The 12,409-nt window shown below is 33.0% G+C and overlaps 1 protein-coding gene across 2 annotated transcripts; it reads left to right on the forward strand.

Annotated features, from left to right (window-relative positions):
• The first annotated feature begins 5,611 nt into the window (after positions 1-5,611).
• On the forward strand, positions 5,612-10,543 carry LOC111389747. Of its 2 annotated transcripts, XR_002701780.1 has the most exons (5): positions 5,612-6,645; positions 7,313-8,261; positions 8,407-8,540; positions 9,220-9,521; positions 10,168-10,543. XR_002701780.1 is itself a non-coding variant. In XM_023014698.1 (4 exons), the coding sequence occupies exons 3-4, from the start codon at positions 9,350-9,352 to the stop codon at positions 10,353-10,355; spliced, it is 360 nt and encodes a 119-aa protein (XP_022870466.1). In that variant the 5' UTR covers positions 6,885-8,261; positions 8,407-8,540; positions 9,220-9,349; the 3' UTR covers positions 10,356-10,543. The 2 variants fall into 2 exon arrangements, 1 of the variants encoding a protein (XP_022870466.1); XM_023014698.1 differs by lacking the exon at positions 5,612-6,645 and having other exon boundaries at positions 6,885-8,261.
• The last annotated feature ends 1,866 nt before the right edge of the window (positions 10,544-12,409 follow it).

Raw genomic sequence — 12,409 nt, forward strand, 5'->3', positions numbered from 1 at the left:
GTACGGATGAACAGTTTTTTTTTTATGATCCGGAATTCAATAACAAAACCAACGCAGAAAACGAAAAACAAATTTGGGCGAAAATTGACCTCGGGAAACAGAATATGAAGATTCTTTTTGACACTTTTTGGATCAAAGAATCAAGAAAAACCTTCTGGACACAAGAACACAAGGAATGGAAAGGAATTAACAAAAAAACAAAGATATAACCTGATTAAATTGGAGCCAAAGCTCTGATACCAACTGATGCGAACCCCGTAGCAATGGAAACTACGAAACCCACAACTAGATTGACGCGGAACCCAAGAACGCCAATACTAATCCGGTTTTGGATCTTGAACCCCAATAATCGAACCACGAAACCTTAGATTAGCGAAGAATCTAAAACCCCTTGATTACAATCAATGAAACCCACAATCCGACGTCAAGAACGCCACAAGAAATCGATTCTTGATAAGTTCTAAGTTTGTCCAATGAAGAACAATCGATTGAAAGAAAATTTCTCTCTCTGTATTAATTTCAGCAAAAGTTTTTACATAATGAAAAGAGTTTCCTATTTATACTATGGCATAAAAAACGTCCAAGTTAATCAAAATATGGTAATATTTTGATTTCACAAGAGTTCTACTAACATTAGAATATTCGGCAAAAATTTAAAAAAAAACGAATTTTCCCACTTTTTGATCTATACGGTCGTATAGATCACTCTAGCCAGCCACATGTAGTTTCGGTGGCCTTCTATGCGGCCGCATAGGCCGTTGAGCCTGCGGTCGCATAGACCAACTCCGTGCCGCCTTCGTCCGCTTTTATCTCATTGATCCAAGTTCCTTCGGCCTTCGACCCCAACTGAAACTTGTTCCATTTGACTTCCGGAACATTGTTTCATCGATCGTTTGCTTGACAAGCAATCCCATCGCTTCTTTCACTCACTTCGTCCTCGATCGCGTCATCGGTCCGCCTTCGACTTTCAATGGATCCTTTCCGTAACTCGTCGCTTGACTCACTTCGGTTGTGGACGTGCCTTGATTCATATCACCTTATAATCAACATCTTATAAATAATCAAAGTAATTGGAATCACCCTGGATAATTAAAATTCCCCACTGATTGTTAGCATCTCATTTCCTTTTATTTGTCGTGCAAACTATATCAAATAATTCAACATATAAATTGATAATTAAGTGGTTGTACCATCTATCACTTTAAACGCTGATACATAAATAACCTGTAAAATCATTAAAATCTGTCCAACTCTTAATATGTTACATATACCATAATTCCAACCCAACAACTAATAACATTTTCCAACCATCGGATCATTGCAACTATCATATTTACATACTAGTCTTTTTGGATCTGTTAAAAATATTTTTTTTATCATTTTTGGTCCCATACATTCAAGCTTGAGAGCCTGTGATTTTTGCCCCCCACGACATATGACCATACAAATATGCATGATATGTCAATGCATGAACCACAAAAGACTTTCAAAACTTTATAAACCTTGCTGATACCACTCTGACACGCCCCGTCTCGAATCTTCCTAATGTACTAGGAAGGTGACGTGCGTCGATGATGGACGCTGATTAGATATCAGATCCACCACCAAGGTTGATTATGACTTACTACAAAATATGCGCCAAAATCAAATATTTATGAAAAATATAATGCAATGGGCCCAAAAATAATTACTTCATGTTTTATCAAAATGAATCGCATCACTTAATATGTCATGTGACTCTAATTCTAAAACCACCAGCCTCCTCAAGCTATCAAGGACCAATACTACCTATAAGAAATATTGTGGAAAAATATGAGTTTATAGCTCATTGAGTGGAAGAGTTCAAAAATAATTATACTTTCTCATTTAAAGATTTTTCTCATACATAGAAATCAAGTTCATATCGTTTAGTATTTCACATGATAGCCTCATAAAATTTATAGCCAAAAAATGAGACATTCTCATAACTCTGTAAATATCATCTCATATCCATGATATAGTCATCAGCTGATATCTATACCATCATCTCATCACATCACATGTGATCCACCAAAAATGTTCCCTCTGACTAAAATCTGTAATCCGCTCTTCGAACTAAGCACTTTTGCCACGGGCCTTTGGCCCTCTCCATGAATTAAAGTCGGTCTCAAGATCTCTAGTAATCAATTCTAGAACACGACCAATGCCCCTCTGTATGTACACAGTCAAGACCAATATCCGGTCAAGACCCATCTGTGTAGGATAGAACACGGCCAAGGCCCCTCTGTGAACTAGAAGAAGCATATAATCACGGGTACTTTTCTGATCGATCTCAATATCACATGTCTCACATTCCAACTCACAAATAATCCATATCCAAACTTTAAATTCCACATATATCATAGTAAAAGAATCTTTCCATATTAATTATGTAGTTAAACAAATAATTTGCATAATCACAGGTAATGTAATAGTATAAGTACCTTATTACTATTTGAAAATATATAAGTTTTCCACTCACATCTGTATGTATGGATAGCAATCCGACTAAATTGACGGGCATTTCCAAACTTTTATGCCACTACCTGAAATAATGGTATAATAACTCAAATCAAAATCTAACAATTAAACTCCTACAAAGTTACCACGTAGTTTCCCTAACTTCTTTATTTATTCTTTTCTCCCTATTTCTTTAACTTTTCATCTCTTTAATTATTTACTAACAAATCACCAAACATCATAAAATCCATTAAATCACTATAATTCTTAAAATCACTACTTTATATATATACTATACAAACCTTATACATAGTTAGTCTGATACATAGACTTCAATATTTGTCATATAAATTCATTCAAACCTTTAAAAATTTAGAAATCCAAGATTTGACAAAAACAACACTAAAATTCCAAAATATAGAAATCTAGCACCAATTTCTGTATATTGAAATTTGCCACCAAAACCATTGACAGAAATGGCACTTTCTGGGCAGACTTTCAAAAATACCGCTCTGCATGAATTTTGCCCTAAAATTAATTAAAAAAAAAAAAACCAAAATCCAACCTTAACTCCATATCTCATTGTAATACCTCATAAATAAAGTATTTTATGTCATATACACTATAAACATAAAAGATTTAGGCTTTAATTTATAAACCCATTTCATAATACTTTAACATATACTTAACTCTAATATCTATTCTTTCTTCCAAATCTTTTGAGTTAGGCCACTAATTACAAATCCAAATCTAACAATATTGAATAACAATGAGTTTTCTTACCTCTTGGAATAGAATGTAAGAAAGGATGAACCTTGTACTTGAGTTCATATATTATCTTGTTCAATAACATCTTTTTCCCTTTTTTTTTTCCTCCCTTCTTCTCTTTTCTTCTCTTCTTTCCTTCTTTTTGCCCATTTTTTTTGCTGTTTCTGCCCCAGTTCGTTCCTAAGATTTCTTGTGTGTATGTATGTAATATGAAAATGAAGAAATGGCATGCAAAGTGCCACTTGTAATCCACCACTAAACCCTTTTGCTATCAAGTCCTCCAAACTTCATATGATATCTTATTAAGTCATTTAACTTTTAATAATTAATAAGTATTTCCCCAAATTTAAATTTTATCCGTCTTAAACCTTCAAATGTTGTCAATTTATAAAATAAACCCCCCCAAAAATAATTTAGTCAATTCAAATCCCACTAAAATGATTTACTTCATTTAAGTCCTTATTTGACTTTGACCAGTCAAACATTTGACTTTAAATTAATAATATTGACCTTTGACTAGTATGAAATGGGGTGTATCATTTGTGGAGAATATGTGTAATGCCCTGAATTCTAGCAATCCAATGCGTTGCCAAATATGAATTTTTTAACTTCGTTAAAAAATAAATTTTAATATAATGACATAGTGAATAAAAATTGAACTAGGACTAATTAAAAAAATTATAATGTTACTCCAAACTAATAAAATTCAACAAATAAGACACGTCGTGAAGACAATCCATTGGTTCAGCACATTCACTCATCCACCTCCGTCCAATATGCTAATTTTTACCTGAAATTTGTAAATAGAGAGGGATTTATGCTGAAACTTTAAAGAATGAAACAAAAGTTAAAGAATGGGTTTTGTGGCAAACATATGTGCATGGTGTCGGTATTTATAGATTAAATTAAGGTATTTTGATTAGGATTAGGATTGTATCATAACCAATTAGTTATTATCCTAGATTATGTAGATAATGACTAATTAATTAGTTCAATTGCGTTAAATATCAAATACATGCAATACTCGTATGACTTGTCTAAACATGAATGGTTATCCTAAATTCATTAATAATTAAATTTTAACTAAACAACAAACTTAAATGGTGATAAGCAACATTAATTTAAGATAAATATAATATATTTATATCATTGATTTCCAAAACATTCTAGTCAAATTGAATAATCTAATTGAATTTGGGATAATTAATATCAACATCCTAGTCAAATTGTATAACTATAACCTTAATTGGATTTGTAATAATTAATATTATTAATCATTGTTATAGCTGTTTCACTTTTCCAAAAACTGTATTGATCGAAAATTATGAAGGAAATGAATATGCATACTATTTCATTTACAATTTATTTATTTCCTTTTTGATCCCTCGACTATTAAGGAAAAATCATATAATGCAAATTAACCATTAGGCATAGCAAATGGAGTTGCTTATAGATTTACTAGACATGACATTCCTACTAATTGACAAGTAAATTATATGTGTTGCTCCAATTCATACTGAGGCTAGAACGGATTGTTCAACTGTTTTTATGAGAAAAAAAATTTAAATTTCCATTCTCCTCTTTGGATATGTTGAAGTATTTGATGATATAGCACACAAGGATGCATAATCTCTCCACATACAATATGGCAAGAGCCAGCTGATACTTTGTATTATTTATATGCTTACTGATTGATTTCTGACCTTCCTCTCTTTAGAGTTTTGGAAATCTTTTATCCATATGTAAGTACCCTTTGGCTCATTCATATCATCCTTTATACACAATGTCTTTTGGCTTCTGGTTGTGTTCCTCCAAATTATATGTAGATGTTCAACTCTTTTTGGATACCAGTAGTATATGTTTGCAGAATGCATACTTATCATTATTTGCAGGCTGCTCTGGAGATTCTTAACTATGTAAGAGATGAAACTGTCAGCCCAAGAAAACTCCAAAATGTCCATGAACTGTGGATGCAAAAGATTGGGCGACTGAAAAATTGGCCGACAAAGGTACGCTATAGAAAAATATTTCTTGAAAGATAAAAAAAAGTTTTTTCTTCATGAAATAATTGATAATAAATCTCTTCTTCTATTCGTGTAATACTAAGATTTAGATTTCATAAACGTAGTTTTTTGTTGCTCTCTTCTTTGTATGTTTTTAATGATGTAATTATTTTGATGAAAGGAGAAAGGCATTTTTTCTACCTTCGTAGATAGGCGATTCAATCCTAATCTCTGTTCATGTCAATCACAAAAGTATTGTTATTTCTTTTTTGTAAATTCTAATTTGCAAATTAGTTTAATGCGATACTGAAATTTTGAATGCTGTACAGGATAGGTTTGCTGTCTAATTGGAATTTATTCTTTTCTGTCTCACACAAGGAATGACTAACGATGCTCTATGGTATTTTCTTGGTTTTCTACTACATTTTAGTTTAGTTTTTGTAAGATTCTATACATCTCTGATCTGAAGTAATTTAATGCTTTATTCATTAACTAGTGTCCATTTAGAAGTACTGGAATGAGCTTGTGTTACTCTATAATACACTTAGATGAATTCAAGAAAGCTCTAATCTCGACTGGTTTTGGATGAGCACCGCAAAATGTGAAATAAATGGCTGTAACCAGTACTTTTTTAGATATTATAGTCTTTTTCGTGGTTTTGAGATCTCAAAAGATGCAAGTCTGTTGAAGGAGACAAAACATTGTGAGTGGGCCAAACCACTAATTTACAAGTTTATTGGACTCTTAGGTGAGTTCTTGAGATATCAAAATGAAGTTTCTGTTGCTAGCATGTTTCAAGTAACATTTGTTTAATATGATATTTTTCAATTAAACTTGTGAAATAATGAAGTTTAATTATTGTGGTTGTGATGGTGGAAAGCCAGTCAATAAATATTTTCATCGACTAATGAATTTTAACATTGTTTTTGAGGACCAATAATAAAATATTAAATCAGTCTTATGTAGGGGCGTGGTTTTGAGAGTGACCCGGTCTCAAATTTGGTTGTTGGCTTGACATTTTGCAATCTCTGGTATTCTGGACTTCCATAGGAGCTACACTGGACAGAGTTGGACACATTTGATGAGTCCAAGCAATCGAAAATGCCTGCAGATGGAATTTACGAGGGGTATGATGCTTTCAAAGCTGGAGGAGCCAAATATTCCTTAGAGTGTTATTTGAACACCTCTTTCGCCTATGACAAAGAAGTGTTAGGAGAGGATGGTAACACCCGAAAGATTCCCTGGATATTGATGCTAATAAACTGAAAAAATCTGCTCGCCGTCATTTTCAGCCACTAGATTTCTACGTGAATTCTGCCGAGGAAAGTGGACATGAAAAATATTTCTTCTCTAATAGTAGTGGTGATCTGCCTCGTGTCTATTTTTGACACTCATGGTGAGTTTTAGAGCTTGTGCTCTCTCCCATCTTCCCTTTCAACTTCTCATAGGTACGAAGGTCCGTATATTCCGTGCTTCACTAATTTATTCCTGTCCACAATCATGATTTTTAGGCAATTTACAGGGACATATTCAGTTCCTCTATGTTTATTCCTTCCTATACCTCTTAATCTCAATATGTATATTATTTATTCGTACCTGATAAGTCTGCGTTGTAGTTTTTCATTGTTGTTCAACTACAAGGACGTCTTCTACTAAATATATTGTTTGTTGCTGTATGCATTTTATGCTCGTTTATCTTGTTAGGTGGTCAAACAAAAAGTACAAGTTTCTTGTCTTATATTGTATGCATAGGAGTAAATAAAGCAGGGCCAAAATAACTATCATAACTAATCATCCATACTATGCAAACCTTTTCATCAATAGCAGCATTTGGCTTGAATGACCACATTTAATATTTTGGATACTAATTATGATGTCCAATTGTCTAATAGTACCCAATTTTTTGATAGTATGATGTCTGAAATTATGTAAATTTATTTTTTGTATTTCCCAATATTAATTTAATTGCACAATTTCTGGGATGTGTACCTTTATGTCATGCTTCAATTACGTTCAAGAATATATTGATATGCTAATTATTGTTAGTTTCTTGGAAATTGTAGGTCTTCCCCAATGGATACTGCCTATGCATTCGCCAAATTCTCGTGAAAGTTTTGAGGATTTGATGAATAAGCACAAGAAATTTCATAATGACTACTATACGAGTGCGTTGAAGCACTTGCATGTTTCCCTTAACTCGAAAGTGCGAGTAATTGAGGCTTTTCATCCTTTAATACAGCTACTGCAGTTATAATGCTTTGTATGGCAATTGTATGTCATATTCATCAAATACTTATTTGTTTTGAAAATGAGTAGAATTCTGTTTTGCTTTTAAACTCCAGCTATCATTTCTTATACAGCAATGCATACACCTATTGTTTAAGACAATATTTAATGAATACATGTGGTCCCTTGCTAACATTTTAAACTTTTAGATGAGATGATTAACAATATTATTAACAAGCTAAGTCCTTTACCACCTAAACTTGATGTCAGCTACGTTAATCTTTTACACCACTTCTTTTGTTTTAATGCTGCATTTGGATGAATTATAACCAATTGTATACATACAAGGTTATTGCTAATTCAGAAATAGTTGTACTTTTGCGTAATTATTTTTGAAGCAGCAGAGTTTTCTAGTCATCTAGAAAGTAACAAAGCTACAGAGTCTTTAACCTTGCATAGTATAATTACTGGGTAGGTTTTCATTAGAAAACAATGCAAAAAGAAAGTAAGATGTGAATGAAAAGATCAACAGTTGCAGTTATGTTTTGTCATAACAATTAGCAGCACAGCCCCTACAATTTATTGATCGAGTACTTGTTTTCCAATTCAAGCTGTCAATTCTTTTTTCTTTTTAATTACAATAGTTTCTGGATTTGTCTAAAACACAACCTCCGAATTTCCATCTTTGTTATTTTGGCAGATGCTGCTTCTTGGAGATCGGGTTAACGAGGCCATTGATGAACTTGAAAAATCATTTAAAATTTCAGATACAGTACTCCAGTTAAGGTAATGGTTTCCTTCTCCAAAATAACAATTGTGGCTGCTTAGAATGCAAAGCAAACTGCATTGACTAGGGACTAATTTGAAAGATACATGCATATGTATGTGTATGCAAGTGTAGTTAGAATATATTGGTTTTCATTTGTTGCAGATTGAAAGCTGCTCTCTTAGAGCATTTTAATGGCATATACAATGTGAAACTCTGTACATGCTTTGAGGACATCTTAAAGAAGGATCTAACATGCAGCAACTTGTTGGCTAGACTTGTAGTCATGCATCAACGAGGTCAGTTATTAGTGTTTTTTCAGATGGTTTCAAGGTGTTTATTTCGTTATCTTATCACTTCTGGTAAGATCAATTTTGAATAGTTCAGGCATCATTTGTTATTTATCACTTCTCATTGCTTTATATTCTTTTGCTCCTTTTTTTTATTATTATATTTTAATGTTCACTGCCCACCCCACCCCCTTCCAATCATACACAGACAAACCTGCGCACCATTCTGAAATTATTTCCATAGATTGGAAATTAATTTAAAGGTCTGTATTGGATGGAAATCCTCTTCAACGACCAAGTTATGTTTGTTTTTTGGTTAGTAACTTTGTTTTGGGTTCAAAAATAGTTCCTCGCAACAAGGACCTTCTGGTCTTCTGACATTAAAATAATATATCTCTGTATTCTAGAAAAATACAGAAATTTCTGCTGAAAATATTATGCAATTGTAGCTAATATAAAATAAGCTTTCGAATGCCATCCGACATTTTCTGTCTATTGGTGCCCTTGTGTTTAATGTTTAATTTTGGTTTTAATGTTAATGAAATAATAGATTAGAGGAATTTGCATTTATATGGAATTCTTCTCTTCTACCTTAGTTTTACGATATATGTCTTGGTACCAGATGATTGTAACACATTTCTAAAACTAAATTGTATGTATGATATGTTGTTTGTATACTCAATGGCAGGGGATTACAACACTAAAAAACTTGCAGAAATGATAGCCTTACACTTTGATGCTACATATGCAAAATCTGACACAGGTGGAAGGAATTAGCATCTTGCTTCTTGAGACTTCATCTGTGTGGAGATGATAGAATGTCATGTTCTAATGGAAAAGACGGGCACAATCAAGCTTCCTCCTGTCATTCTAACCAGATTCTTGATATATCTACTAACAGTGCATATGGGAAAAACTGGAGGCTCCGTTGCATATGGTGGCTTAATCGCCATTTCAGCCACAGCATTTTCCTGTCGGATATTGCAACTGGTAATCATGTTTCCTATATAGTTCGTTTCTAGTAGTTTCTGTTCTATTGCTCGGTAAAGGCCATCTCCAAGTTTTGCTACTTGTGGGAACCTTAGCACACCATTAAATTTTTGTCATTTTATGTGGAAGTAGATCACTCAATTAGAAATTAAACATTTTTAAGTTTTAATGTTTCATTTAACTTAGCATACTGTTAACATAGTCGAATATTCTGATAGGAACCTGAGATAATCTCGCTTCACCAAACAGAATCTATAGTAATTGGTGGACTGAAACAGAATTTTAATATTTCATTACTGAACTTCGATTATAAGAAATAGGTCTGCTATAAGAAAACAGATTTGAAATGCCAAATAATACTCTCCTAATGACTACCAAATTCTGCCTGCTCAGCTGCAATTCCATCCCCTTATTTATAGGTTCTGCTTCTAGACTGTTCCTCCACCCAATTATGTAACCTTGCATGTGGCCTCCTCTCCTCTTGCATTTCCTTTTTCTACCCTTGCGCCTTTGATAGGTAATCTGTGTTGCAGGTCTAATATATTCACAATAGTGGCTAAATTTAAGGTGGAAACATAAATTTTTTTATATGGAAATGCGTTGATTTTATATTTGTTTTTAATTTTCTGGTTTCTTATGGCTAAAGGTGATTTGGAGCTTTTAACTTACAAAGCTGCAACAACTTCACATCTCTACGGATGGGAGTTCAAATTTGTTATTAAGGCTGCTGAGTATTTGGAGAAGGAAAATATAATGGAACTCTATTCTTACCTGCAGATGCGCATTATGAATTCTGTTGGTTTTTATTTCAATATGAAGAGAGATAATTCCTAGTAAGAAAGATTGCTCTCTGTGTCGACCGTTGCCTGTAACTTGTATTTTGGTGGAGGTCAAGTTCCCATGGAATTATTGTACAAGTTTCTTTGGGACATCAGAGGACTAGAAGCCTAAGTTTTTGTTAATGTTAGCTCGAAAACCTGCGCTAAAGTACTTTTGAATGTGTATTTTATACTAGCAGTCAAGCAGGCTTTATTTTATTTTATTTTTTATTTTTTATTTTTTACTTTTTTTTTTGTTTGAATATTTATCTTTTCATGTTTATCTATAGGTCTCATGTTATTATACTTTAACATAAACTGTTATATAACAACTATTGATTTGGCATCTACAGTACACAAATAGAGTGGATCAACAAAGATAATACTTGGCTTGCTGAGTTCCAAAAATCAGTATCAACAGGTAATGAAGTTGCAGTAAAAGAAGTGTATTGCTTTCAGAAGTTGATGTTTGTGTGCTTGTAATATGGCTAAAGTAATCTCCAAAAAATAACTAATTTTTCAATTATTGACATTTTTTAATGATTTGACTGTATTTTGTTTTCACGGTTACAAAACCTTATATTGAAATTTGAAAAGGAAAATATTAAATTAAATATTATGCATTCTCAGTAGTTCAAAAATTTAACATTGTAAATGCATGCTTGGAATAACATTGGATTGAGACAGGATGGACCCACTCAAACCAAACAGTCTCAAGTCTCTAACACTGAAAAAAGGTCTATATACCGTTAAGAGATTCCACATGGATAACTATCTGAGTGTCAGTGGTTAATCTCTAACGCTCGGTAGTGAAATTGGTCATATAACTTGAGGTCATCATAGTGCCTTGTATGAGGACAGTCATACTTTGACGGTGTTGGATGTTGCTCTGCCAAGGGCTCCCTAATACGACATCGTTCGAGTATGTCAAAAATCATATGAAGGTTGTGAATGACCAATAGAGGATTCGTCACTCTTAGATAGTAAGAGATTGTGATCTGCATTTCGTTCAATTAAGTCGATAACGAAATCTTTGGCCAAGGTATACATATAAATCGAAAAGGAGTTTTCGACTCATATTGACTTAATAGTAGAATGAAAGATAAGATCGATAATCGAGATTGACACACTTTCATATCTCGTAGTTGATTGGATCATATTGACGAAGGGATTATAATTTCATGGTAAACAAACAGTTTTGGTTTTGTCATACCATGTGACATTTCCCGTCACATGTGTTGCCCTGATACATTGCTAGATGTCAATCTGGGATGGCGAGTGTGAATTTGTGATAAATTAAAATGGTGTTTGATTTATCAATTTTGATTAGATCAAAATAATATTTCACTTCGTTAGGTATCGTGGTCGGGAACCTAATGGGTCGCACACAAAAGAGAATTGGAAGATTGCAAATTGCTAATTGATTAATTTAACAATTGTTGGATAAATTAATTAATTGAATTTGTTATTTATATTCCCAAATTAATTAATTCAATTAATTAATTCACGGACCGGGATTAATTAAATGGATTAATTAAACATTGGACCGGACCAGGCCGAGCCCATTTCAATTTATATAAATACATGGTTAGGGTTTGAGGTCCATAAGGTTTTCATTATTCTTGCTCGCACAAGAGGAAAAATCATAGCAATTGCAATCTATTCTCTGTGTGGATTTCATTGGAGGCTGGACAATTGGACAGCTGTGGGAGGCAGATTCAAGTTGTTAGAAAGGAATAACGCGAAGGAGTTTGCAAAATCAAGAAAATGTATAATTCTTATCACAGTTCTTATCTAAATACAAAGCTGAATCTTGAATGGAAATTGAAATTTGTTTAATTCCGCTGTATATGTTTAAGTAAATTCCCAACAGTGGTATCAGAGCCAACTTTGCATTTGTTAAGAATTGATCTATATGTTGATTAAATTAAAAGTTAATTTAATCATTTTAATCCATGAATCTAGCAATTGTAGTTTTAGTTTTACTCTTTTCAGAATCTGATTTTGAAAGGAAAAAAAAAACGTTTTTTTCTTTTGGATCGAGGCGCGCTGCCACCGTCGCGACGCCTG

The sequence above is a fragment of the Olea europaea genome, unplaced genomic scaffold (assembly GCF_002742605.1).
Source record: "Olea europaea var. sylvestris unplaced genomic scaffold, O_europaea_v1 scaffold618, whole genome shotgun sequence".
Taxonomy (NCBI): Eukaryota; Viridiplantae; Streptophyta; class Magnoliopsida; order Lamiales; family Oleaceae; genus Olea; species Olea europaea.

Bases quoted from the DNA above. Each gene is read 5' to 3' on its own strand.
- LOC111389747 (XM_023014698.1), top strand. From the start codon at position 9,350: ATGTCATGTTCTAATGGAAAAGACGGGCACAATCAAGCTTCCTCCTGT. The intron at 9,522-10,167 runs GTAATCATGTTT...TTATGGCTAAAG, and splicing joins CCTGTCGGATATTGCAACTG to GTGATTTGGAGCTTTTAACT.